Raw genomic sequence first — 27940 nt, 5'->3', positions numbered from 1 at the left:
GACCCTCAGCTGTGGCATCTCGGCCTCCTAAACCAGCGCAAGCTATTGGAGAGGAAATCCCTGTGCACCCAAAAGCCCCTAATGGACCTCTTGAAGATGTACCACAAGATCAGGGAGTGGAAACGCCAGCGCCAGCCTCCTCTTTGTCTTCCCCAGATTAAACCATTACATACTCCCCCCTTCTGGTGCTACAGGACAATATGAAGACACACCAGGAGCTCTTAAGGTAAGTAGCCTTGAACCTGGGGCTACAGGCGGAGGATCTAGAGGAGCTGGCAGATGCCATTTTTAGTGTGCTCAGCTCCTCAGTCCCAGGACTTGTCCTTGTTGTCCTACCATTATATGAAGGGGCCTTCGGCATTGGTAATTTTTTCTGGCAGACTTCCTCCTCCCTGACCCCCATTTCTGAAAGGCTGAGAGGAGGAGAGGTCTAGCAGGTCCTCCTGGGAAGCAGGAAATCTTCCACAAGGCTAACACCAAGCAAAGTGGGTGAGGTTCTCCCACTGGGTGGGGGTAGCAAGGTATTTCTCTGGAATATGCTCCAGTGCAGTTGGTTCTCAACTACCTGCTGCAAATCCAGTGCCAAAGTCTGGCATGTTCATAAAGTGCTGTCTCCACTTTCCATGGGCTGGTACAAGGGTAAACAATGTTTCATCACAACATGGTGGTGTGGTTCCTGTGGCATCTCAAGCGACTCTATCTGCAGGTGCTTGACCCTGTCTACCAGTGGGATCTGGACCTAGTCATCTCCTGGCTCATGGGGCCATCCTTTAAGCTGCTTCCTGGAACTTTTGGTTTTGGTTGCCCCTTAATTTCAGAGTCCTCGTACACTGTTTTCTTCAGGGACAAGTTATGTTTACGGCCTCAACTGGCCTTCTTACCAAAGGCGATCTCCTTCCACATCAATCAAGACATCATCTTACCTTTGTTCTGCTCCATACCACACAAGACAGGAGGAGAGGTGGCTGCATGCCCTGGATGTCCAGAGGACCATGATATTTTACCTGGAACGTACTAAACCATTCCACAAGTTATTTCAGATTTTTCTAGCTATGGCAGACAGGATGAATGGCATACGGGTGTCCAGCCAGTGATTGGCTAACTGGATTACCATGTGTACTCAGATCTGCTATCACCTGGCAAAGGTCCTCCCCTCCCCAATCGTTCAGACCCAGGCATCAGTAGCCACTTTCTTGGCACAAGTGCTGATCCAGGACATCTGTAAAGCTGCAATGTGGTCCTCGGTCCACATGTTTATGGCCCACCACACCCTCACTCACAAGTCTAGAGACTGCTGGGTTCGGCAGGGTTGCACTGCAGTCAGTGTAGCCATGAACGCCTACCTGCCTCCGTGGGTTCTTCTTGGAGTCACCTAATGTGGAATGGCCGTGAGCAGTCGTTCAAAGAGCAGGCAGTGACCTTTACCTTTTTCACAATTGGTGTTCTTCGAAATGCATTGCTCATGTCCATTCCACAACCCACCCTATTTCCCCACTGTCACAGTTTCCAGCAAGAAAAAACTGTGTGTGGAGGGAGCACGCAGCACCCCTTATACCAGTGTTTCTTAAACTTTTTAAGACAGAGCAAAAAAAAAAAAAAAAAAACAACGGGAGGGGGGGAAGGGTCAGGGGGAAAGTTATTGAGGGGAAAAAAGGGCGGCCATTTTGAACTCTGTTGTTCTCTGTGGCACACCTCCAACTGCCTCATAGCACACCAGTGTACCACGGAACACAGTTTAAGAAACATTGCCTCATACTGTGCCACGGTTGAGCCATTCCAGGAGTTGTCTGAGGCACTTCCCTATGGATGCTGCTAGGGGAAAAACTTAAGATACTGGTGCACGTGGCGAGCACGAACACCTAATGTGGAATGGACATGAGCAACATATCTTGAAGAACGCCAGTTACGAAAAGGTAACTGTCTTTTTTTATTCTGAACTATTTGATTTAAGAAGATAAATTCGCAATTTATGTGAGCGGAAGGGGAAGGCTTTCCTGCCAGCCTGGATGGCTGAGGCTGACCATATGGCTGGCCAGTACACGCAGCCCCGCACCACCACTATCCGGGAGGCCCAGCGGGGGGCCGTCCAGATCCGGGAAGCCCTGCGGTGGAGCTTCCTGGTGGAGGAGGACTGAACTCTACCTGCACGTCTCACTGGGGCCTTCTTCCACCCTCTCCTCCTTCCCCTTTCTCCTCTCTAACCCCCCTTCCTAATGTCAAATAAAGACACCTGTTTTGGCAAAAAAAAAATCTCTTTTTATTTTACATAACTGGGGTGGGGGAACAGAGGAATGAGGGTGGGAGAGAGGAGGGGGAAACCTGGGAGGAGGGAGCTGGAAGGGGGAGGAAGAGGAGGAAGGGAAGGGAAAGAGCTCAGGGTTCGGGGTCTTGCTGGCTCTCCCGTCTCGCAGCACTGCGGGTGCGGGGGCGTCGGGGGGGAGTGGGTGTGGAGGGTGGGGCAGGAGGGACAGGGGGGTGGAGGAAGCAGGAGGGGGAGCAGGGATGAGAGGAGGAGCGAGAGCTGGGGCGGCCACAGGGGCTGGAGCAGAAGGAGGCAGGAACATGCTGCCACCACGGGAGGGATATTGTGCTCGGCGAGGTCGAGGCGGGTGAGGAGGTACCTAAACCATGCTTTCAAGCATCCGAAGACCCCCACCACCATGATGCGGGCCCTGGTGAGCCTGGCATTGAAGGCCTGCCGGGAGGGGTTGAGGTGTCCTGTGTAGGGCTTCATCAGCCAGGGCTGTAGGGGGTAGGCCGCATCCCCCACCAGGCACACGGGCATGTCCACGTCTCCGACCCTGATGTGGCAGTCAGGAAAGAAGGTCCCGGCGTGCAGCCTCTGGCACACACAGGAGTTGCGGAACACCCTGGCATTGTGTGCCTTGCCAGACCAGCCAACGTTTATGTCCGTGAACTGGCCCCGGTGGTCAGACACGGCCTGCAGGAGCACGGAGAAGTACCCATTGTGGTTGATGTACTGGGAGGCCTGGTGTTCCGGGGCACAGATGGGGATGTGCATCCCGTAAATGGTCCCCCCGCAGTTGGGGAAGCCAAGGGTGTCGAACCCCTGGATGACCACATCCGGGTCGGTGAGGCGGATGACCCTGCGGAGCAGCACCCTGTTGATGGCCTTGACCACCTGCAGAGAGACACAGCAAACCACGCATCACTGGGGTGGCTGGGAGTGTTCATTCCCTGGCACCGCCTCATGCCCCACTCCCAGAAGCAAGCCCTGCAGGTGGCGTGTAGTGTGGCCGGGACAGACCGAACCCTCTTGTGCGGGGCACTTTTGCCTCCTCACCCCTGCTCCCCGTTTTCCCTGAGGCAGCCCATCCCCCCCTTGCACCCCCCCTCCCCTCTCAGCCCAGTGGCTGGTGACTGCCATACCTGCATGAGCACTGCTCCGACGGTGGATTTCCCCATGACGAACTGGTTCTCGACGGATCAGTTGCTGTCCAGCGTGGAGAGCTTCCACTGAGTGATGGCCATACGCTTCTGGAGGGTGATGGCGGGCCTCATGCGAGTGTCTCGTCGCCGCAGAGCAGGTGCGAGCCACTTGCAGAACTCTAGGAAGATGTCTTTCTTCATCCTGAAGTTCTGGGTCCACTGTCTGTCTCCCCAGTGCTCCAGGACGATGCGGTCCCACCAGTCGCTGCTGGTGTCCGGACGCCAGATGCGGTGGGGCACGCTGCCATCCAGGCACTGCTGCGGTTCCTCCACGGCCCCCAGGGAGGCCACGGGAAGAGGCAGGGGGCTGATGTGCACCAGATGGTGCTAGGCAGCCTCCAGCCATTGCTGGCAGGCTTGCAGCAGCAAGTCCAAAAACTGGAGCAGAATGCCCAGGGTGAGCTCTGGCTCTATGGTGCGAACTGCGGCGGTGTCCCCAATGGGAACCATCGACACAGGGAGGCAGAGAGGAAAACTGTCCCTCGGCAAGGTAGACAAGCAAGCGAAAAAGCTGAGAACCGACTGTCCAGGGGGGTCCCTTTAAGCACGAGCCTCAGACAGCAGCCACACAAAGCAACTACTGACCTGATACCCTGCCAGAACCGGTTTCAGCTGCCCTTAAATGCGACCCAGCGGCCAATCAGTGTGGATGCGCTAGTTCGAATTAGCAAAACGCTAATTTGAATTAGATTTTGGGTCTAGATGTGTTATTTCGAGTTAGCTTATTTCGAATGAACTAATTTGAAATAAGTTAGTTCAAATTAGCGCTGTAGTGTAGACATAGCAAAGTGTTTTGCCACAGTATTTCATATAATTGATTTTTCTTGCTTGTAAAGGATTTTAATAAACATTCTGCATTCCCCCTCAGTATGCCATTTTTTAAAATAAAAAATAATATTCCTGACCTTCAGTACTCTGACTACCAACCCTTTTCGTTTTTCAGCTGTAGTTTAGAAGTATGCTGTGCAAAATGTTGGTATCAAACCTCAAATTCAGTTAGGCTGAATTTGTGAATGTGGACAAAGTTTGGTTGCATTTTCCTCACCTCCCTTCCTTGAATGAAATCCTGTCTCCGTTGAAGGTTCTGGGAGTTTTGCCAATGGCTTGAGAGTGGCCAAGGTTTCACCCCAATACTATTTTTCTCTCCAAATCAAGTTACAGTGAGCCCCAAAGGCACATACCTTCACATCATGTTCTCTTGCTTTTCTCAATTGTTTGGGGATGCTGGAAGTACTGTTTACTATTTGGGAGACCACTGTGTATGGGTCTCTACCTTCTTCATGTGTAAAGAGACTTTTGGAGATAGGTTCAAATAGCTTGTCTCCCAATAGTGCAACAGGAGAAGGGCAGGCACTCCTATGCTTGCTTGCAAGCTGTTTTTGGGGCCTGCAGCGCCATAGGTTTTAGCACACTTTATCTAATTTGAACGTCCAAGTGAACCAGCAGTCCTGATTTTTGGTTCCAGCCCCTGCAAACCAAAGTGTGTAGTTGAATTTGCCAACTCAAATCTGCAGGATTGTCAGAGCCTTAGAGTTTTTAAAAATCCACTTATTTAACAAACAGTTGAACATTTAAAAAAAACATCACAGTCGTGACAACCTAGCACCCCTTAGCTGGGTTCTTAGCTCATAATGCTGCAAGATCTGTTTGTGTGCATGAGAGAGGGGAGATGACAAGATAGGGAGGTAGTATTAAATTGAGTACGTTGACAGTTGCACAGTGTTCTCACTAAGTTGCAGTAGTCTGAATTCTGCATTTTGTTTTATTGAGCAGTTACCCAGATTAAGTTTTATCCACTGTGGGTGTTTGCTCAAAAATGAGTTCCTAATAAATAGTGATATGTATTACAGGATTGCAACCCACAGTTGAGTTAGGAAGCATATAATAATCATAATAATAATAATGTTTTCAAATACTATATTCAAAACATCGGCTGTTGCTTAGTTGCTGTTGTTCAGGTAAATCTCTTGATACCATTCCCTGACTGGATGAGCTGCAAATATAAGTGTGTGTAAAGACTGCATAGGCAGTTCACACAGTACTGTTTTTACTAAGTCTTGAACTCAAACTAATCTCAAAGGTGATAGAAATGTAGCCGTGTCAGTCTGGTGTAGCTGAAACAAAAAACAGGACTATGTAGCACTTTAAAGACTAACAAGATGGTTTATTAGGTGATGAGCATTCGTGGGCCAGACCCACTTCCTCAGATCAAATAGTGGAAGAAAATTGTCACAACCATATATTAATTGTATCCTTTGGTATATATGGTTGTGACAATCTTGTTAGTCTTTAAAGTGCTACATAGTCCTGTTTTTTAATCTCAAAGGGAGCTTCAGAATTTTTTTCTATTTGATCTTATGTTACTCGTAATCTGGTCAGTTCTGATTGTGCAGAGTACATCTGGGCCAATAAAAAATTGTCCAAAAATATTCATTTTAATTTTTCAGTGAATTCTCTTCTGATGTGTTGATGTGCCTTTTATGCATTGCTTTCAGTGAACATTTAGAGCATTAAGTTGCACTTCTAACTTTTTCTTTCAGGAAATCTCATTTCACAATTTCACATCTGAGTATTGGCAGAAATAGAATTTTTAATTTGTGTGAATATTTGCAATTTATATAGTCACAGGAACAGAAATATCATGTAACTTAAGCTATTGCAACTAAGCAATACAACTCAACATCTGAATGTGTCTGAACAAGCCATAGAGTAAAAGATTTAAAATTAGCACGATTATTATTATATCCCGGATATACTCACTCATAAGTCGACTTTTTTGGGAAAAAAATCCCCCTATGAAGAGGCGGGGGTCACCTTATGAACCAGGTTCCTCCTATTTTTTCCATTGGTATGCTACCTTGTCTGCATGTAGCTCAGCCATATAGTCTGCCCTGCCCACCTGCCACTGTGATCCTAGGGGCGGTTGCAGGCACGGAGCCTCTCAGCGCCCATTAGCATGGAGCCTCTCTGCAGTAAGCATATCCCTCAACATGGGCTGAAGGACATGCTGGCTGCAGGCACGGAGCCTCTCAGCTTCCATTGGCTGGGAACAGCGAACAGCAGCCAATGGGAGCTGAAAGGTTCTGTGCTTGCAACCAGAATGTCCCTCATCCCACGCTGATGCTGACAAACTGGGACTGGAAGTCTGTATGCTGGTGTTGGCTTATAAATGAGTCATAGACTTTTAAACATTTTTTTCTATAAGTTTGGGGGGTTGGCTTATGAACGAATGGGATTATGATTGAGTATATATGGTGCTTATCGTCCTACCTCCTGGAGTTGTGGGAGGGCAATTGGTTAATATTAGTGCAACACTTTCAAGATATAAAGGACTACTTAAGTGTTAAGTATTATTACACATACATTATATTTACATACTCTTTTTGGTGTCTTTTGAAATGTGTAGGTTACTGTGCATAATCATATGAAATAGAGCAGCTGATGTCCTTTGCATAGTGAAAGTATTCTCAAAATTGATAGGATGCTGCACCATGCCATTCTTTGACGTCTTTGACAACAATTGGCATTTGTGATGTGGTGGTGGTGATGGTGGGAGGGAGAAACATGACCTCTTCTGTTTGTGCCACAAGATGTCCCATCTTTTAGTCAGTTGAATCATGCTGGCTTAAAAGCACTTATTTTTTTCAATGTCTAAGATAAAATCAAGACCTCAAAGTATCAAGAAAGAAACATATTGTGCCAGCTTTTAGGCTACATCTAGACTACATGCTTCTTTCGAAAGAGATCGTCTAGACAGCAACCACTTTTTTCAAAAAAGAGAGCCGCTTTTTCAAAAGAGAGCACGCAGGCAGTCTGGATGCTCTCTTTCGAAAAAGCAGTGTTTGCGTTCAAGAAGGACACTTTTTTCAAAAAAACCCTGTAGTCTAGACACACCCTTAGAGTCTCAGAAATATGTGAAGACATTGAAAAAAAATAAATTTCAGTGCACTCCTGGTATGTGGTTAAAGTAAAACTGAAAAATGAGTTGCGTTGGGCTTCAGCAATCTTGATTGCACTTTGAGGAATGGTGTTTTCTAAGGAACAACAGAAGAATGCGCTTTATTTTCTATGCTTTGAAAATATTGAATATATGAGCTTTATTTTCTATGCTTTGAAATTCAGATTTACTTAAACATTTTTTGAATGTGTTGTTCACACAAATTTTGCAGGGTTGGTAGCAAATAGATATTGATAGTGATGCCTAAACCAAGGAATAATGTAGACAGTATCGTGTAAGCTTTCTCTGCACCGCTCGATTATTGGTTCTCAGTGCTGTCTTGCAACTAGATTAAAATTATCTTTTTTTGAGGGTAGAAGGGAAACTGATTCATTCAGATTTGTTCAGTAAAGTAAAAAAGGTTTTGTTTCGAATAGAAGTATTGTGACATCACAGTTTCCTGATTGACCAGGCAGAGGCTGCTCCAGAGTAATCATGAATGTGCTAGAGCCAATGAAGGACTTGCCAGTGGCAATTAAGAGAGGCAGACTAATCAAAACACCCATAGTCCATTAAGAACTTGCTGGGACTATTCAGGGAGATGGAGGAGGTAGGAGCTGGGAGTAAGGTGATGTGTTGTGGAAGAGCTGGGGAAAATAAGTGTGGTCAGGTACCAGGAGGAAGATGCTGGGAGGGACCATTTGGGGAAGTGGTCCAGGAAAGGACTATGGCTTTGGTAGTGGAGGAAAAATTTCCTGTTGCCACTGCCATTAGGTTCCTTGGGCTGGAACCTGGAGTAGAGGGCAGGCCTGAGTTCTTCCCAACCCTTCCCACACCACTATAAAGATCCCTCTTGGGTGTGGAGGAAAGGTGAGATGGAGACCGAGGGGGTCTTACTCCAAACCCATTGATCGGCCTATGATGACGGTAGCTCAGTAAGCTATGTCCTTGGCCTCCAGAAAGGAGGACAGGCTATGCTGAGAGTCACGGTGAGTCTCTGAGGCAGGCTCTAACTGCCTAGAAATGCAGACCCCTGAGGCAAATTTGGAGGTCTACCAGAATATACTTTATCACAAGAGTGCCTCTGCTGCAGTTATCACTACGCTGTAACCAGCCACAGGTGTTCAGAATTTGTCATCTTCAGTTCTGGATACCAATAGCTTATTCAAATGGGTAGGCCAGAGGGTTAGACTGATCAGCCCTCAAATTTTTTTTTCACTTCACCAATTTAATTCCAAGTTTGAAGGCCAGGTCTACACTAGACCTGGCAGCTCGGTTGAAGGAGTACAACCCAGCTATGTAGAATATGTAGCTGGAGTCTGCTTACCTGAAACTGAGCTTGATGGTGTTCCCACAGTGGGAAGCCGATGGGAGCAAAAGTTAGTCTTAAGTAGAGTCACTAAATCAAACTCTGGAAGACTGATCATGGCAGCAGCGATCTTCCGTGTAGTGAAGAAAAACCCTAAGTTCTACGTGCAGCAATGCTGGTTTTTTACTGTCAAAGCTCCTTCTGAGCAGTGGCTGACAGTCACAGCAAAATCTGTGCTGATTTTGTGGTTTTAGCCGTGGCCACTAGAAACTTAATAGAGATCATCAAATTCATTTCACTTCTCAAATCAAAACTAAATTGTTGTATTAAAATATGAAAGGGTGGTGAACTACAGCATTGCATCAGTTAGACTCCATGGCCTCACCCCAAAATATGTTTCTCTTTTATATTAAACCAACGTTGTATCACAGTGGACATGAGGGTCCTGAACATAGCTCTTGTGAGAACAGTCTTTATTGAACTCCTCAGTGACATATTAAAGCCAAATAAAACTAAAGAAACCAAACCAGCCAAATGTTTCTGCTAAATTCCTCCTTGTTTTGAGAAGATTTTTATTTATTTTTCCGATTACAGAGAAACAGACAAATGAGAGTAATAGCTCTCAGGAGTCTTTCCATTGTTTAAAATGAGCCCGATAACACAGATCCAAGTCAATAAGTGTAAAGCTGGATATAATAAAGGAAAGAGAAACTTGAAAGTGTACCTAATCAGTTTAGATTGTCGAAGCACATGACATTAAACAACTTACTGAGTGTAACTAAATCCACAGATGTTATTTTTTTAAACATTATCCAGGTTTACAACTAAACAATTTTAAATGATGGCTGTTCAAATCATGTTTATATTCCATAGCCCATCATGAGCCACAAAGTGTGTATCTCCTCTTTAAGTGCCCATTTCAACAAGGTACTGAAGCATGTGCCTTATTTTAAGCATGTGAGTAATCCTATTGACTTTGTACTTATAGTGGCATGCATTTCAGAATCTTGCTGAAGTTGAGCTTTATACTGGTAGTGCTTTGATACAGATGTGCATGTGTTTTTCCTTCGATATATGTGGCAGCACAAATACATGTTCAGTGATGGGAAAAAAAGATGATGTTTCTATATTTGGAACGGTTCATTTGGTCCCACACTCATCTTTCAGCCAAAAGAGCGTGGATTCATTGAAGTATACATCTACTTCATATAATTCAGTTTTTTGAGCCACTCTTCTGATAGGTCTCTTCTAACTATCTTTGGTGGCTAATGTCCGTGTGGAAGTTAAATATGTATTTTTCCAAAATACATGAGAATACATGAGAAACCCACATGCTGTAGTCAAGGTTTCTGTCCCATGAATAAACATGTTTTATGTCTTTGGGAGTCTCTTTGCCTGTACTGTCACTTTTTTTGCTCAAATCTCTTTTGGAGCGCATACACGTAGTACTATTTCTATTGGGTTCTATTCTGTAAGGTTCATGTTGTGTCACTAATGCTGGATGTTAACTCAGTGTTTGTTTTCAGTCTGTGGTGCTCAAGCATAAACCTGGTTTTAACCTGACTGATTGGAAGTTAATAAATCTGCACTCTAAAGTCTTTCAGTTAATCACTGCTACTTTGAACTTATGCAGTGGCAAAGGTGTCAACTTAATTGCCAGAGGTTTATTTTAAAAAAAAGTTGAATCTCTTACAAATCTGCCAAAATATTATTTAATTTCTCTGGAGAGTTGTGTTTATTTTTGGAGAGTTGGGATTGATTTATTTTCAGAAGATTAATTCTGCTTTGTGCCTTTGTACTGCAGCTACCAGGCATTTTCCTCTGGCACAAATGGTAGAATTGCACCCACATTTGTTAGTAAAATAAATAAAGCTGTTCTGAATAATGGAACAAGTTAATTCTTCAAATATTTACATGGGCAGGTGTTTCACTTTATTTTACTTTGTTTTAAAGGGATGATTGACAGCACCTAGTGAGAGAGTGGAACCTAGCTTTGCTTCTATTCTTATTGGTAATGCTCATGTATCAAGCTAGTTAAGAGAATGTATCCCAGAGGAATGGAGTGAGTAACACTTAAGAGTCAATCATTTCCCTGTGAGAGAAAAATACTCATGCACACACATCAGAAAGTATTCTACAGAGGCTGAAACAGCAGCAAACCTTGTTTGTTTTTTGTTCTCTTGATTCAAGATTTCTCCTTACTGAAAATTGTAAGTCCCCCACTCTGTTTCTACACACACCCCTTGAAACCAGTATAGCACTACAGTCTTTGGTCATAGAGAGTGGTGAACTGTGTTGTGAAATGAAATAAATTAACCTAATATGGTTAAGAAGGATTTGAGAATGGCATTGAAAAGCATGCTGCTTTTCTGTGCAGTAGAATGAGACTAAAAGAAAATGTATGATCTTGAACAGCAAAGAAGAGCTAGAAGTTATGATCAGCTCTCGTGAACTGAGTTCCTGAGTAATGAAGAGAGCAAGCCCAACATAAACAGCATGTCTTAAAACTCTTAGTTTAAAAGTAGAGATGAATGTGAAAGTCCAGCTCTCAACATCTCCTCCCCACAAAATGCTTTGGAGAAGTATCAGAGGGGTAGCCGTGTTAGTTTGGATCTGCAAAAGCGACAAGGAGTCCTGTGGCACCTTATAGACTAACAGATGTATTGGAGCATAAGCTTTCGTGGGCAAAGACCCACTTCGTCAGATGCATGTAGTAGAAATTTCCAGAGGCAGGTATAAATATGCAGACCAGAATAAGGCTAGAGATAACTAGGTCAATTCAGTCAGGGAGGGTGAGGCCCTCTTCTAGCAGCTGATCTGGAGGTCAGCATCGGACAAAGTGGATCTTTGCCCAAGAAAGCTTATGCTCCAATACATCTGTTAGTCTATGATGTGCCACAGGACTCCTTGTCGCTTTTGCTTTGGAAAAGAGGTTCAAGATCCAATTTTCTCACTTCAGCCCTTTCTGCATGGAACACTCTTCTTGTACATATGTAAGTCCCTTTCCTTTAAATCCCCTCTTCAAGTGCCACCTTTGCTACTAAGGACAGCTAGATTTGAAGGGAAGATGGGGAGGGACGACAATGCTTTTGTAAATATATAATTATTTTTAAAAATGCATGTGCATATTTGACTGTGTCTCTGCTCCTACATCCTTTGTATGGTTTTTTTACTCTTTGAAAATTGTGAGCTCTTAGGAGCAAAGTCCACAGCTTTCTATGTGTTTGTACAGTACTAGAACAGTGGGTCATTAGCTACTACAGTACAGTATACACATTAAATAATAATAATTGGTTCTTCAAGGAGTATCCCTGTGGATGCTCTACCATATGTGTTTTGTTGCTGCTGTGTTTCTAGTTGGAGAATTAATAAAGCAGTGTTCTCATTTTGTTTTCTGTCACTGTTCGTGTCAGTCAGAACCTGAAGTTGCCCTAGACATTGTGTAAAATTCGCTAGATTAGTAAAATTGTTAGTTTTTCAACTTTTCATAGTTAGAGTTAGTAGATTGTTTAAAAAAAAAGTACAGAAAATCTAACCTTTAATATCAATTGCCTAACCCGCAGGTATTTGTGGTCCAGAATCATTCCCTCTCCATCCCAACTGTAAAATAATATCTAAATTAGTAGCTATATAGCCTTCGGATAGCTGCCCTCCCATCAGATGGGTCCTGTGTGACTCAGTGTTTGGGTGGGGAGAATACAGATCCTCTATTTACGACACAAGGACAATGCTAGCTAATATTCCCTTGATCCTTCTAAGATTTATGCATGTGCTTAATTTAAAGTATGTGAATAGTGCCATTAAAGTGAAAGTTAATTTAAGATTAACCATGAATTTAAATGTTTTCGGATTTGGGGCTTAGTCTATCAATATTATATATATGATTGTATATGTAGCCTAAAGTGCAGACTTGTGTGGGTATCCTGTATCAGAATGACTGGCAGACCTTTTTAAGTGTCTAGTCAATATATTTTGTAATGTTAAAGATTGCAATATTTTAATTTTATGTACACTGTTATTAAACATTTAAGGCCCTGAAACACTAAAATAAATTTTAAAAGCACTACAGTATTGTAGGAACTTTTCCACAATATGCTTTGTGCTTCTGAAAGAAAATTGCACTTATGGGCATCTCTGTTATAAAAATGTTTTCTGTTTTTTTAAAATAAGGAAATGAAACAATATTGATGTTTTTGTGAGAGAAGACAGAAAAACAAGTGGCCTGTTAAGCAACAGAAACTTATAATAAAATATAAGTGAAATATAAATGAACAATTCAATAAAAAAAAATTAACAAATTAGTGCCACAGTTACATTTTTCATATTTAAAGTCAGTGGCCACACCAAAGAGGAAATGCTGGTTGACTGAGATCATTTTGGGGTTTGCATTGTTATTCAGAACATTAAAAGGAATGTTATCTGTTATCACAGATTACAGAAAAATATTCTATCACATGATTTGTTTTTCTTTATATTTTGGCAGAGTTGTGGAATCTATATTCAAATTACACTTTGAGTAAGTTCTAGTCAAACTTGAAAACAGTCTTAAGATAATTCTTTCCTGGTTTTTCAGTTTTTCTTGTTGGCTTAAGGATAGTATGACACGTTGATTCATCTTTAGATATTTATGTGTTTTCTGTATCCGTACTGTACGTGCATTGTATTCAGGAAAAAAAACTTCTGGATAATTTCTCCATATAAAAGTAGAAGATACTTGAGTTGCTGTATTTTCTGAACTGCAATTTCCCTATTAATTATCGGAGGTTGAATAAAGGAAAACTAATCATACTGTCAGTTTAATTTCTTTGCAGAAATAATAGGCTGTTTTAACCTACTGATCTCTCATCACTGGGAGTACTTTGGTGCCATTTCCAGATGTCTATCAGTCTGGCAGAAAGGCTTTCATTTCGAAGAGAGCACTCTAACACAGAGAAATGCAATAACCTGACACATTCAAGATGATTTTGTTTGGACTGAATCAAAAAATTGCTGTAAATATTGAGTAGAAATGTAAAAGGGCTGTTGAAGGTTTCACACAAGCCTTTTTGTTTTTTTGTTGAATTTCACTTTTTATCAGTCAGTTCTTCTGCTATGGGATACAAAGGCAAAGGGGAGAATCTATTGTTGTATTCTTAAAGTACAGTGTGAAAGCAAGAGCTGAAAACTTTTTGAAGGGCTTGTGCTATATAGGTCAGCGCAATAAAGAGCTGTATTCTCTTCCAAACTTTAAGAAATAAAAATAGAGTCACACATAGTAAAAGTAGTAACTTCTATAATCAGAACTACTAATAACAGTTGATGATTTTATTAATGAGAAAAGTTTTTGGTTCATATATGGTGAGATCATTCATTAGCATGGCTGCAGATGAAAGTTGCTTTATAAATGTAATGAAATATATTATTAAAATATATTTATTCCTTGGAGATGAATTAAAATCAGGCAGTACAGTTCTGATAGCAGATTATAGAGTGGTTCACTTAAGTTTGCTAGATTCTCTTGAAAATAAAAGCATATGAAATATGTTGGAAAATGAACACAACCTGCAATACAGTCATTTCTCTGCTTTGTCTGCTACATCGAGTGTGATCGTTAGTAGCAGGATATCTTTTTTTATAACTTGTTCTGAATGCATCTGAGCAATTGAATTTCTTGCCATAATGCCCAGATACCATCTTACACTGTGCAAAGTGTAACTAATGCACTGTAGTTTGAATATAAAGAAAATGTGAACAAAACCCGTTAGGGATCTTCATTTTTCTAAACCAGTGGAAATATAAGAAACAAGCAAGTCCATCAGTGAAAATAAGATTTGTATTTAAATAAAAATATAACTTTAAATTATGTGCATATGTTGATGCTTTACAATAATTTGATACATCATTAATGGTTTACGTGAAGAGGTACATATTTTCCTTTACTTACAATTATGGCCATCTGATATTCATGTATCAATACTGTGTAATTTGACATTTACTTCATACCATCACCGTTCATTGCAGTAAACTTGGATCTGATACTTGCTACATCAGTCAGTCCCAGAGATCTTGTCTCAAAAGCATTCTTTAGAGCGTGAATGTCTTCCTATGTTACATTTTATTGCTTGCTTCTGGCATATAATCTAACAGAACATAGAATATTTAACACAATCCAATATCTGGAAATAAAGACCATGCTTTTTTATGGGTCACATAAACCTATTCACCTTGAAAAGTACTAATTCATCTGAACTCCATGGTTATCATGTGAATACAGTAAACTTCCGATAATTCGACACCTTTATGACCCAGGGGGTGCCGGATTATCAGATATGCCGGACTATCGGAAGGGGGGGCTATGAGAGGTCTAGGGTGGTGTGGGGGGGATGCCACCCCAGACCTCTCATAGCCCCCCCTTCCGATAGTCTGGCTCTGCCCCAGGCGTCCCCGATTCAGCCATTGCTGGTCAGTTTCAGCAGCAGCTGAATCGGGATGCCTGCGGCAGAGCAGCTGGGGTGCTGCCGGGTTGGTCCAGTAGTGCCGCACTTTGGTGCTGCGAGATCAACGTGGCAGAACCCCAGTTGCTCTTGGGGATGCCTGGGGCAGAGCAGCTGGGGTGCTGCCGGGTTAGTCCCGCAGCACCAAGAGGCGGCGCTACCGAACCAACCTGGCAGCACCCCGGCTGCTCTGCCCCAGGCATCCCCAAGTCAGCCGCTGCTGAAACTGACCAGCGGCTGACTCCGGGATGCCCGGGGCAGAGCAGCTGTGCCTCGGGCTTTCCGGAGTCAGCCACTGGTCAGTTTCAGCGGCGGCTGAATCGGGGACAGCTGGGGTGCTGCCGGGTTGGTCTCACAGCACCGAGGAGCAGTGCTACGGGACCTACCGGCAGCACTCCAGCTGCTCTGCCCCCTGCTTCCCTGATTCAGCTGCTGGTCAGTTTCAGCAGCGGCTGAATCGGGGAAGCTGGGGGCAGAGCAGCTCCAATGGTCCGGCTGCCCGGAGCACTTCCGGGTTCCCGATAGTGCTGGACCATCAGATGCCAGACCAATGAAGTTTTACTGTAGGATGATTATGAAAAACAGGCCAATTTCCAGACGAGTCCTTTTCAACTTATTTATAAATGATCTGGAGAAAGGGGTAAGCAGTGAGGTGGTAAAGTTTGCGGATGGTACAAAACTGTTTAAGATAGTCAAGACAGAAGCAGACTGTGAGGGACTCCAAAAAGATCTCACCAAACTGAGTGATTGGGCAACAAAATGGCAAATAAAATGTAATGTGGATAAGTGTAAAGTAATGCACATCGGGAAAAATAACCCCAACTATACGTACAGTATGATGGGGGCTAATTTGGCTACGACAAATCAGGAAAGAGATCTTGGAGTTATCGTGGACAGTTCTCTGAAAACTTCCACACAGTGTGCAGCGGCGGTCAAAAAGGCAAATAGGATGCTAGGAATTATTAAGAAAAGGATAGAAAATAAGACCCAGAATATCTTACTGCCCCTGTATAAAACTATGGTACGCCCACATCTTGAATACTGTGTACAGATGTGGTCTCCTCACCTCAAAAAAGATATTTTGGCCTTGGAAAGGGTTCAGAAAAGGGCAACTAAAATGATTTGGGGTTTGGAACGGGTCCCATCTGAGGAGAGGTTAAAGCGACTGAGACTTTTCAGTTTAGAAAAGAGGAGACTGAGGGGGGATATGATAGAGGTATATAAAATCATGAGTGGTGTGGAGAAGGCAGATAAAGAAAAGTTATTTATTAGTTCCCATAATAGAAGAACTAGAGGACACCTAATGAAATTAATGGGTAGCAGGTTTAAAACTAATAAAAAGAAGTTCTTCTTCACACAGCGTGTAGTCAACCTGTGGAACTCCTTGCCAGAGGAGGCTGTGAAGGCTAGGACTATAACAGAGTTTAAAGAGAAGCTCGATAATTTCCTGGAGGTTAGGTCCATAAAAGGCTATTAGCCAGGGGGATAAAATGGTGTCCTTGGTCTCTGTTTGTCAGAGGCTGGAGAGGGATGGCAGGAGACAAATCACTTGATCATTGTCTTCAGTCCACCCTCTCTGGGGCACCTGGTGCTGGCCACTGTCGGCAGACAGGATATTGGGCTAGATGGACCTTTGGTCTGACCCAGTACAGCCGTTCTTATGTTCTTGTGTTCTAGGTGTTTGTGACTTTATATATACCATAATACTTCATTACATACATGTCTTTAAAAATAAACCATATAGTTAAAAGATCTGTTTCATATATATACACTTTGAAGATATGTGAAAAAGCAATACAATGCCAGCATAGCATGAATGATTGGCACAAATCCCAAGTCAGCAGCCTTCATGCATTTTACCCTACAAAGTTGTGCAAACATTGAAATTAAAGCCACACAATCTGGGTCAGTCATTATTGAAATCTTAGGTTAGACCACTTGGTTATTCCCCTAATATTGTCAAGATTGTTATAGGAAATTTCATTTTAACTGAAACAAGCAAACTTAGCCTGGCTTAGCATCTCATCCAAAGGGACTACACATTTCCTTGCAGCTGCATCCCGTACTCCAGGTGTGACTCTAGTGTCCACGCTGAACGTTACTCGCTATTTCTGATTAGTGGCCTGAATTCACAGCCTTCTGGCACTGCCAACAAAATTTAATTTCCATTAAGAATTCAGAGTTTCCCTTAGCTTAAAATAAGCACTTACTTTCCTAAACCGTGAGAGTCCAGAACAAGAGCAAAAGCAAAATTTCTGGATAAGGTATAGGCCAGGTATAGCACTAGCAGCCAGTATAATGATTACATATTCTTCTGCTAATGACCTCACCCTTGACTAGGAGGAAAGAGACACTTGAGAGATGAATGGTGATTCATTCTCCAGGCTGGAGCTGGTCCTTTGGTAAATGACGTGTGTAGGAAATAATGCAGACTACTGTTCAGTAAGTCTGAAACAAAACATAACATTTTGTTTGGGATCTTTAGCTACAGTTGAGTGATTGTCCTATTTTAGAACCCTTAAGTAATTAATCAAGGCAATTATTGCTTATTGCTAATTATTTATTTTCCTCAAGCTGTCAGTCTTGCTTAGGATCATCTGGTTGCATTGCTTAAGGGGAAAATTATGATTCAGATTTGTGAGGTTGGAGGGACAAGCCTTACTAGAAAAGTGGTTCACGTGAAGATATTAGCTTCCTTATCCCACAAACATGCCCTGACCCTTATTTTGAGGGGGCAGAATGCGTACAATTGTGGGTGAGATTTTCTTTTGCTCATTGTCCTCTCTTTAGAGACTGTTAAATTTCATTTGTGCGTTGGAAATCTGGACTAAGACTAATTGCTCTTTTTTTGCAAGCCACCAAACAGCTGTTAGTGGTAACCACCTTTAGTTACTGCTGATGTGGATTGGATAAAGGCTTGTTATCCATTACAAACCCTGTGAGCGAGCCAGTCACTACTATGAGCTTTGAAAGAAGTTAATGGAGAACATATTTGGAGAAAAAAAAGGGGGGGGAAGACTTGATGATATTTATATCTTTTCAGTAAAGCTGTTGCAGCCTGTGCCATCGCTTAGAATTTCCTGATTCTCTCTTTTTAGAGGATTACCCCAATGGGACGTGGCTTGGAGATGAAAACAATCCTGAGATGAGAGTCCGTTGCCCCATCACCCCGGCTGACATGCTGCATATCAGCACCAATTGCCGCACAGCTGAGAAGATGGCCCTGACCTTGCTAGACTACCTCTTCCACCGGGAAATTCAGGCCATCTCCAACCTTTCAGGGCAAGGGAAGCATGGGAAGAAGCAGCTTGATCCTCTCATGATTTATGGTATTCGCTGTGAGTATAATATTGAAGTTTCTGGCCTCGTGCGGTATAGAGAGATTTCCAGCTGCACTGTCTGACAAATTGAGAGCAGAAGAGACAAGCAGAAGTAAATCTTTAGACCAAAGTTTTCTAAAGTCTCCATGCACGTTCCTTTTTTTGGTTTATTTGTCAAAATATTTTTGAAGAGACTTTCTCAGTTATGGCTAATGTTATAACCTGGTCTGGTATTTGTTTGCCTCTCCTCTCCCTTTCTAATTCTCCCCAACCCCCAAAATAGAATCCTATAGGAATTAAATTGTCTTCTGGACATCATATTTGAGATACAATGTTTGATGACCATTTACTGACATAAGTAGGCCCTTTCTTATTAGTTTTGGTGCTATGTATGTCTCTTTTTTATTTAGTCTAATTTCTGCATCAGTAAAGTTTCCATTCCTGTGGCACCTACGTGCTGTCATCAGTTAAGCTAGTTACTTCCACCGGCTTGGAAGTATTCCACAGATATTTTGCTAACTGCTCCACCCACTATTTTTTATGGTTTCATTTGGAGTCTCCACCTAGGAAGTACAATCCTTGAAAGATGATTGTCTGACCTGGTGAGAACTTTTTGCTTCCTCTAGTGACATTATTCTGGACAGTACCCCAAGCCTACAATATGGTAAGGCAGGTCATGCCTCAGTCTGACCAACTCCTCCTTTCTCTACAGTTATTTTGGTCTGCAAATTTAGCTTTAAATAAATATATTTTTATGTGGCAAATAGAGATTGTCTGTAGAGGACCACAGCACATTGTAACAAGTGGTGGTCCAACTTAATTTTTCTAATATGTACGTTTTGAAGTGTGGTTCTGCTCTGAAAACTAACTTCATTGTTATTTCTTGAGTTATTTTTGTCACAGACATTGATGCTCAACCCCCACGTAACACTGAGCATACTTTGCAAGGTCTTGATTTAAGAGCTGACATTATTTTCTAGATAATTTGCTCTTGTCCCCTCTCCTCTATGGCAACAAACTAGCTAATCTTAGGGAAACCTAGCTAGCCAGCAGTGACAATAGATTCTAGAACTTGCAGTTAGTGAATGGCCTGGACAAAAAATGCATCTTACATCATGCTGAAAATAAATCCTATAACACTGGAACTAGAAGGGACCTCAAAGGGTCAAATCCAATCCTCTGCCCTCATGGCAAGACCAAACACCATCTAGATCGGCATGGGTAATAATTTTTAATGGGGGCCACTCCAAGATTTGGTAAGTGGGGAGAGGGATTACAGATGGTTTGGGTGGTGATCTAGGGCAGCAGGAGGCAGTGGCATGGGGCAGGTCGTTCAGGGGAGAGACAGGATAGGGTGACAGAGGCAGGCTCTGGGTGGGAGGTGCTTACTTAGGCAGCTCCCAGCCAGCAGCCCTGCAGCAACCTGAGTCAGGCTTCATGACTGTCTGCTGCACTGGCTGTACCACATGGCTCTGCTGCAGCATGGGGTGGGGAGGAGGGAGGGAGTGTAATTTTCCTGCCTCTAGGAAAATTTCTCAGCTCCTATTGACCGGAAACTGGCCAGTGAGAGCTGAGAGATTTTGCTTGGGGGTGGGGAAAGTGTGCCAATCCTTCCTGTCCCTCCCCAGTGTGCCAAGCAATTAGCAGTCACCGTTTAAAGTGTGAGCTGCTATGTAGTAAGTGTGCTGGCAAGGTGGCTATGGGCAGGATCCAGCAGCTTGGTGGGCTGGATCCGGCCTGCTAGCCATCTGTTGCCCACCACTGATCTAGATCATTCCTGACAGATGTCTTCTCTAACCTACTTTAAATATCTCCAATTATGGAGATTCCGCAACATCCCTAGGCAATATCTAAATTGTTGCTGAAGATATTGAACAGAATTGGTTCCAAAACCAACTCCTATGGAATCCACTTGTTATGCACTTCCAGCAGGATTGTGAACCATTAATAACTACTCTCTGGGAATGGTTATCCAGCCAGCTATGCACCCACCTTATAGTAGCCCCATCTAGGTTGTATTTCCCTAGTTTATTGATATGGTGGTCATGCAAAACCATATCAAATACTTTACTAAAGTTTAGGTAAACCATGTCCATCGCTTCTCCCTTATCTACAAGACTTGGTATCCTATCAAAGAAAGCTATCAGATTGGTTTGATATAATTTTTACTTTTCAAATCCATGCTGGCTGTTACCTGTTTCCCTATTATCTTTCGGATGTTTGCAGATGAATTTGTTAATTATTTGCTCCATTATCTTCCCTGGCACAGAAGTTAAATTGACTGGTCTGTAGTTTCTTGGGGTGCTCTTAGTTCCCTTTTTATAGAGGGAGGCATTATATTTGCCCTTTTCCAATCTTCTGCAGTCTCTCCCAACTTCCATGACTTTTCAAAGATGATAGCTAATGGCTCAGACATCTCCTCTATCAGCTCCTTGAGTATTCTAGGATGCATTTTATAAGTCCCTGGTGACTGAGAGAAGTTAGATGTTTTCAAGTAATTTTTAACTTCTTTTCCTATTTTAATTTCTAAAACTACCCCCAATTCCACTAGCATTCACTATGTTAGACATCCAGGCACTACCAACCTTCTTGGTGAAAACCAAAACAACGAAGTTATTAAGCACCTCTCCCATTTCCATGTTTTCTGTTAATGTTTCTCTTGCTTCCCTGAGCGGGAGCCTGCCTTTTGCTCACAACTTAGCTTTGCTTTATATTAGCCAAGTTTTGTCCATTGTTAGCTAGGCCTCAAACCAAGTCTGTGCTACATGGGCTTTTGTTTCCGGTCCTCGTCTCAATACAGAGCCATAGAGAATTGCAAATTTTAAAGATTCTTGTTATATCTTGACAGTTTTCACTGAGTTTCTCATAGCCCATGCTAGTCCGAGTGGAAAGAAATTTATGGGTGTAATAGTCTTGGTGAGTATTCAAACTCTGGATTTGCTTTTTAAGTCATGAAAATATTAGAAGTACTATTAGAATTATGCTCAGTTGTCCCAAATGATCAAATTAAATTGCATTCTGTAAGGATTGGGTGTTTTTCTTGTTACCATTGCCACTAGACAAATGTTTTCTTAGGTTCTATTTATGTGAGAATCCTAAAGGACCAATTTAAATTTCTGTGCAGTGTGTGTTTTCTAGAAATCTCTTGTGTTCTCTTTTTGGTTTAGTAAGACACTCTGAATTCATATTAGTTCACAGGTACAGAGCATACCAAATGCAGCACATTCCTAGTTGAGAAATATCAACCATTGTGATGAAAAAAATCAATTTCTTTTTGTTGGAAATATAGATACAGTTCACATAATAAAAAATATGAGCTTGGATCTCAGTTTTACCAGCTGGAAACAAAGGGGAGGTATGTAAATTCCAAGTAGAACAAACTCATTTTATTCTTTTATCAATATGTATCATTTCAAAAGGTGGACCTCCCTGAAATTTAGCCAAAGAAAACTCTAGCCAAGCTCACTGTCGTTCATGCAAGTGTTTCTCTACTTTAGGGAAAAGTTAAATGTGATAGTGGGTGGATTCAAGATAGAGCTGATGGGATGATAAAGCACTATTGTCTCTCCTTGTGTAGCTCAGTGGCTTTCAAACTACGGGTCATATCCCAGGGCTGGGTCATGAAATGTCGGGAGCTGGGTCTTGTTGCTGCAGGGGGATCAGGTGAGCAGTGGCAGGGCTAAGGCAGCTCCCTGCCTGCCTTGGCACCACAGACTGTGCTGTGCCCCAGAAGTGGTCGGCAGCAGGTCTGGCTCCTAGGTGTGCGGGCAGGGTGGGGGGTGGGCACCGGGCTCCGTGCACTGCCCCTGCACTGAATGCTTACTTCACACTGCCATTGGCGGTTTCTGGGGCACAGCACGGTGTGCAGTGCTGCACCGCTAACCAGGAGCCACTCAAGGTAAACCTCTCCTGCCACACCCATACCACTGCCAAAGCCAAAGCCCCTTTCTACACCCCAAAGCTCTCATCCCCAGCCCTACTCTGGAGCCCACACTCTAGTCAAATTATGTTGGGTCACGGGCACTGACAATTTTTTTCATCTGGGTCATGAGAAAAAATGTTTGAAAACCACTGGTCTAGAGGAGTGGTAGGAGGTTGTCACAGCTAAGCAAAATTGTAATATGTATTTGGGATATAGGTAATTTTTCTGTAGTTTTATAGGTAACAAGGTGTCGGGGGGCTCCCCTCTTGTTTGGGGCTGCCGCCTCCATCCGGGACATCATTCAGACCTATCGGGCCTAGTCCCCTTGTATAACGCCCCTCTATTAGGGGAAATACGGCCCACTGGCCTAGTCTCAAGTATACTGCCCTGTATTAGGGGAAATATGGCCTCCTGGCCTAGTCCTTAGTCCGCAGGCTGAGAAGCCTAGTTCCAAAGTATCCTGCCCCAGTATTGGGGGAAATACGGCCTCCCGGCCTAGTCCTTTAGCCGAGTCCCCACTCGCTGGGGTTCGGGGTAGGGGGGCCCGGGCCCTCCCTCTCCACCGGGCCCCGACCCAGAGCCCTATCAGTGGCGGGTGGCTCCCACCACTGGCTCGGCAGGGGCTCCTCCCCGCAACACGCCGAGCCCTCAAGGGCTGTTCCAGCTCCTTGCCCTGGGTCACTTCCTACCGCCTTCCCCCGGCCCGTCACTGTCCCACCTGTCAGCATGAGTCGGGTGGCTGTCACCGCACTTCCCAAGTCAGCAGGGTCAGTGGTGGTCGGTCCGACGCCTGGGTCACGGGGGGTTGGCTGGTGGCTCCGCCATTGGGGTCGAGCCCGGCTTGGGCCTGGCAGTGGCGCGTTCTGCAGGCCTGGCGACCCCCTCTCTGGTGGTCCGGTCGGTGCCCCGGGTGGGTGGGCACTAGCTCCAGCTCTGACCATGGTCTGCCCCTTCTGAGCAGGCCTGCAGCTTTTTCTACCTGGGCTCCCTTGGGAGCATGCCCAGTAGGGCTGTGTGGGTGGGGCCCTCTCTGCCCCCTGCGCCAGGTGGTTTCCCTGGGCTTGCGTGTGGAGCGGGGCCGCCCCGTCACAGAAGGATATTGTGGGAGGTAGATTATGGTACATATAGGGCATGTCTAGACTACATTTTTTTTTCAAAAGAAGATATGCAAATTCGGTGGTAATTTGCATAGCTTCTTCCAATTACTTTTTCAAAAGAGGGTTTTTCAAAAATGAAAGTAGTCTGGATGCGTTTTTTTTAAAACCCTTTTTCGAAAAACTGCGTAAATCTCCTCCTTTTTTTAGGAAGAGTGGTTTTTTCAAAAAAGGGTATTTTCCAGAAAAAAACCTGTGTCCAGACTACTTTCACTTTCAAAAAACCTGCTTTCAAAAAGCAATCGGAAGAAGATATGTAAATTAGCGTTAAATTTGCATATCTCCTTTCAGAAAAAAAAAAGTAGTCTAAACATGCCCATAGTGTTTGAAATAGTCTTAGACATGGATGAAGGACACCTGATTGTGTGACTAAACAGTAGGCACCTTGCTCATATAACACTGGTTACTAACAGAGATTACTCAATCAGTTATTTGATGCTTCAGGGGGTAGCCGAGTTAGTCTGTACAGGAAAAAACAACAAATGGTCTGGTAGCACTTCATAGACTAACAAAACATGTTTCAGATCATGAATATGTGTTGGTGGCTCTGGAAGGGCTAATAAGACACACTGATAATTTTGTTCTTGCATATTTTAGAGGCCTTTTCAGGTACTTGTACAATGCAAATGATGATACTTTTCTAAGTTACTGCATGGAACAGCATTATTTTCATACGTTTTTATAAGGCTAAATAGTTTTGTTTGAAAATTTGTTCATAAAATGAAAAAAAAAAGGAATCTGTTTACAAAAGGTGTGCATGTAGCCGCCTAAATTTATGTGCACAGGTTGGATGATTGCTGCCCTAAGTGCTGTTTGTACGTGCATTTAGTAGATTTGTATGTGCAAAGCAGGCTAATGAAAATGAGGCTCCTTAAGTGAATCTGTGTGATTATATTGCTGTTATAATTTAAAAGGGAGATTCTTTGTAAAAGTAACACTAATTGAAGTTAGGGGTACTTGCAGCATCTAAAACAGAGGTCTATTGGCTCCACTCAGTGTTAGGGTATCTGAAAGTGGTTGCGTGTGGCTAGTGAGGCTTAAAATAATTAGCCAAGGCATCAAAGAGTAGAGATGAAGGGACCAATTCACCTTGTACAAAAAAGGAGTCCAATACTAATGTGAATGGCTCAGCTGTTGTGATTTTTGTGCTATAAACTTCCATATCATCACTAGCAATAAGTGAGTAAAAATGAAATTCCCTTTTGGTTGCTTGCTTATTAATTGTCTGCAACATAAGTAAGCACATGTGAGACTGCACATCTGTAATGATTCTTGAACACTCAAGGTGAAATTCTGTCCCCATTGAAGTCAGTGGTAAAATTCCCATTAATTTCAGTATGGCCAGAATTTCATCCCTACAGTTTATCGGTGCACTGAAAAAAAATGCAAGTTCTGCAGTGCCATATTCTCTTGGTCACACCACTTTGTGGACAGGCTGTCTTATTGCTGATATGTTGTTCCATAAACTCCAACAAAAACTAAGGTCTGCAGGGAGGTGAGAACTGAATCATGTCATTGTCCTCAATATGAAGACTGCGGCTGCTCAGTGCTTTGCTGTGTGTATTTTAAACTTACATAAAAATCTAATGTCATCAGGCAACTATATAACATTCACAACTAGCAAATTCAGTTCCTTATGGAGATCTTTTGGGTTTAAATTTCATCTTCTAGTTTGTCAGTGAAAAGATTAAAGACTTTCCTCCCTTTCTTTTTCTGGGGAAAAAATATCCAACCAAATCTGTATTTAATAAAACATATTTTGAAAAGTATAATATGCAGAAGCCACTCTTTCCCAATGAAGGGATGTATGTTTATTAAAAAATTCTTGATATATTGCATAAGTTCTGCCACAACAGAAAGGCAGAGTTTATCTATAGAGGTATATATTTTCAAAAAGTACTTGTGGGGTGGCAATGGAGAACGAGCTTTGGCAAGTAACCAGAATAGTTTAAACATACTATATGGTTTTAAATAGCTCATTACTTCAGCTCTACCAAAAATATAGGGGTTTTCTGGTGAAACTCGATCTAAGAATGTTAGCAGTTAGGACTTTCTTTGTTATAACTGAAAATGTAGGCTTAGCTCATATTTAGATTTTATAACATCTGCAAACATGCTTTTGGGTTTTTTTAAATGTATACTATAGGAAGCTAGAAATGCAGTAAAATGATACACTGCTAAATGACTATTTGTGATCTGGAAAATAATATAAAAGAGGGAATTTGTTATTGGTATTGAGTACTAGTGGAATAGCAGTAGTGCCTTTTATAAGTCACTTTCAATATCTCAGTTATTTTAAATGATCTAACAATATAGATAAGCCGAAAAATTATACATTCTGCTTGAATGTGAAAAAGAGTTGAAGTTTTACAATTTTGTAATAATTTTCACATTAGCAAACATGGTAGCTATGAAAGCAATTCTATAATAAAATGCTCTTTCACCTCGCTTACAACTTTCTGGAAAATATCTGGGTGTAGAAAGTTTAACAAAATCTTCCACAGTCTTTTTCAAATCCTTTCTTAAAGGAAGTAGACACTAAATATGAAAAATCATGATCAATGCCAATGTTGGAATATTGTTCCAATTTTGGTATTAATAATTATTTTTTATATTTAGTATCGACACCCTTTCTGAAAGAACTTGAAAAAGTCTGCATAGTTTAAAAGTATTTGTATAATTCTTCATAAATCTTAGTACTATTCTGCTGAACATTCCCCACAGCGTATTATAAAGTTGCTGACTTCAATTCTAGGGTTAACTTTATTTCATCTTGAATACATATGTGTTGAGATGTATAAAATAGTATATATCAACTGCTAAAATTGAAAACAGCGATTATATGGCACTATCATAATATATGTAGAAAAACAAGCTTCCACATTTTTCATATTATGTTAAAATCCATTTGAGAATATGTCTGATTCGAGCTATGCTATAAAATGTGTCTTTTCTTTTTCACTTGATATGAGGCTGTTAATTTTTTTAAAAGAAGGTCAAATAAGAGACTTGGTTACAAAAATTTAGTACTCTTGTTAGGTCGTAGTCCTAATACCGGTAAAAGTAGTGACCAGATTAGCTGAAAGAGACGTAAGTATAGTGCCTGGTAGAAAAATCAATTATAGGTTTGCCTGATCCAGGAGAACTAGTGTGACTATCTTAAATAGAATTCAGCACCCTACTCCTTCATGAAATTCATTAAAGATTACTTTTCTTCTCACGAGAGGCAGATCTCCCAGACCTGTGTATTAGGAAATACATTTTATTCATGCCTGATTGCATAACTAGTGCCAGTCTGATCTGTGTATGTACATAGACATTCACATAACCCAAACATATGTTATGGGGATGTAAGCGACTAGTTGACTACCCGATGAGCAAGTGACTCGACTTGTCGCTCCTCCCGCTTTCTGCCTCTATCAGAAAGAGGCAGCAAGAGGGGGGAGCAAGAGCCAGTGCTGGAGGGAGCTGGCTTAAAAGAGAAACCTGCAGAGGAAAACACATTGAGCTGAAGCAACTAATACTCTGGATGACTATGTATAAGTGTTCTCCTGCATGAAATGGGGATTACTTCACTTCTAACTATCTACATAGATTACCCCCTCCAAATCTCTTTACTTGGCCATTGCACAGATAACAAGGATCTCAAGATGGGAATCTTATCAAAGTAATTGCACGTTCTAGGATTTTTTTTGGCCGTCTCAGGAAATATATATTAGCATTATAAGCTGTGCATGTGATCTTGGCTATCCAGATCATTGATTCAGGAGGCTACCCTTTAAATATTAGCGTCTTGACAGGTTAATAAGTTGTTATTCAAAACACACAGATGACTATTAATTTATTGTTGTCAGCTTCAGCCTCTCTTTCTGAGGATTTTTGTCTTAATAACATAGGTTAAATCACAAATGTTCCATATGTCAATTTCACCTTCAGTAGATACTGAACATTTAATACCAGAGAAGAAACAATACAAAGTCCTGAATCCACAGACGCTAAGCCCAGCTACCACTATGCCCATCTGACTGCTTTCTAGTTTACGACTAGTAGTTGCCATTATTATAACTATTTAATAGAGGGCTATCAAACTTAATGTATGAAATAACAGAAATAGGAAAGATACCCATACCTTCTCCATTTATCCTCTTTGCGCTCTCATCTTTTTATGGTTGGTTTGGGGTTTTTTTGCATCCTTTTTTTCGTCAGCTCTAGTTTTACATCGACCTTTACTTTCCATGATTCTGCACTAGGCTTTGTGTGATGTCTTGAAACTCATTCTATGCATTGTATCAGTCTCTGGTGGAATATAACCAGAAACACAGTATAAAAACACTTGGACCAGATAAAACAAATGTAACCACAAGTCTTTGTTGGG

General features: G+C 42.3%; 1 protein-coding gene across 4 annotated transcripts in view; it reads left to right on the top strand.

Moving 5' to 3' along the window:
• BANP (BTG3 associated nuclear protein) overlaps positions 1-27940 on the top strand; it is a 280256-nt gene that overhangs the window by 98960 nt on the left and 153356 nt on the right. For all 4 annotated transcript variants that reach the window (XR_012906631.1, XM_075939922.1, XM_075939923.1 and 1 more), the window contains one exon: positions 18268-18507. Coding sequence is in view for 3 of the 4 variants with exons in the window: in XM_075939922.1 (XP_075796037.1) it covers positions 18268-18507 (240 nt within the window). In the remaining variant the exon portion in view is untranslated. The remainder of the gene's footprint in view (positions 1-18267; positions 18508-27940) is intronic.

Source organism: Pelodiscus sinensis, chromosome 12 (genome assembly GCF_049634645.1).
Source record: "Pelodiscus sinensis isolate JC-2024 chromosome 12, ASM4963464v1, whole genome shotgun sequence".
Lineage (NCBI taxonomy): Eukaryota > Metazoa > Chordata > Testudines > Trionychidae > Pelodiscus > Pelodiscus sinensis.
The sequence above is the reverse complement of the archived record's forward strand: the minus strand, read 5'-3'. Positions and strand labels throughout refer to the sequence as shown.